Here is a 1350-nt window from a genome sequence, read left to right on the forward strand (position 1 = left end):
GAAAAGGGAAAAGGGTTGCTGGTTTTCCACTGATTTTTTTCGATGTGGCCTGGTAGGATTTAAGAAAGGATGGGTCTAGATGAGAAAAGATGCAGATATGGAGGGATTCCTCACTGTTAACAGTGACATGGATTCAGTCTACATTTACGTATTTGTCCTGTATGCTCATTCCACTGAAGCACACACCTCATTTAACATGATACACCATGCCCAAGCTGGCCACAAAATGGCTGTTTTCTGGTCAAAACTGACACTTTTGTGCATGATTTTTAACCATTTTCTCATGGAAGGTTTTTTCAGACTCTCCAGGTGATGCATGGTCAGAAACCAAAATGTGGGAGTGCCATTTTCAGGTCCTTGGGGTAAAGCTGAGGAATAAGGATTGCCAAGGGCTCCCACATGCCAGGTGATTATCCCCTTGGATCAATGAGTATTGTGGGATAACACAGTAGGGAATCTCTCTCTCTCTTCCCTTCCCTTACTGGTGTTTGAAACAGAATTTATTATATTCTTTCCCTGAGAAACTGTTGTCCCTGTCCCTAATTATTGAAAAAAAAAAAGCCAAAGAAAGGGAATAATGATATTTCTTAAGAGAGTCTCATACCACCAGAAAACAAAATTACCTTTTTTATCTCCTTGGCCAAAGAGACGCTGACCACATTTCTTTTTTTCCTTTTTTGTCTTGTCCTTTTTCTGTGTTTCCTTCTCTTCAATTCCTGGTGTTTCTAGAGGTTTGCCTCCTCTGACTCTTTCAGGCTCAGTCACTGACAAAGCCCTGGGAATCATCACTGTGAGAGTGTTCACCTGTATCTTCTCCAAGAGGTCACTACCCTACCTGTGATTTCATAATATTTCATGTCATAAAAATACCATTTAGTCACATTTTTCAACAATTAGACAGCAAGTCAGATCACAAGATCACAAAATTAGCTAATCCCCTAAAATAGCACAAAAACCACCCTGGCTGCCATATTAACAGTAGAAGCAGAGGATAGAGAAGAACCTAAAGCAATTTTAATATGCATGTAAAAAGCAGATATTTAGAATAAAATAAATCATTCTAACTAATTTTCTAGATCTTTCTGAATAACTGTTATGCTTCTCTTTTTTTTCCTTTTTTCCCACCTTTTTTTTTCTTTTATTTTCCTTATCAAGGCTACTGGGAAGTACAAGAACAGATCAGTTTATTCTCCTGGCAGAATTATTTAAACACTGTAGTTCTGGTAAACATTGTTTCTTGGGATATGGCTTGAGATCCATTCCATTTTCTTACTGTTATGTTCCAATCCATTTCAGGTGAGGAGAGGCAAGTTTTGCCTTGAGCCACAATTGTGGAAAGAAATTAAGTTC

At 38.2% G+C, this 1350-nt stretch overlaps 1 protein-coding gene across 1 annotated transcript in view; it reads right to left on the bottom strand.

Annotated features, from left to right (window-relative positions):
* LCA5L (LCA5L, lebercilin like) overlaps nucleotides 1–821 on the bottom strand; it is a 10669-nt gene extending 9848 nt beyond the window's left edge. Inside the window, 1 exon segment of the mRNA XM_008635309.2 lies at nucleotides 624–821. Coding sequence (XP_008633531.1) covers nucleotides 624–786 — 163 coding nt within the window. The 5' untranslated portion in view covers nucleotides 787–821.
* Nucleotides 822–1350: the final 529 nt, after the last annotated feature.

This window comes from Corvus brachyrhynchos, unplaced genomic scaffold (genome assembly GCF_000691975.1).
Source record: "Corvus brachyrhynchos isolate BGI_N302 unplaced genomic scaffold, ASM69197v1 scaffold434, whole genome shotgun sequence".
Taxonomy (NCBI): Eukaryota; Metazoa; Chordata; class Aves; order Passeriformes; family Corvidae; genus Corvus; species Corvus brachyrhynchos.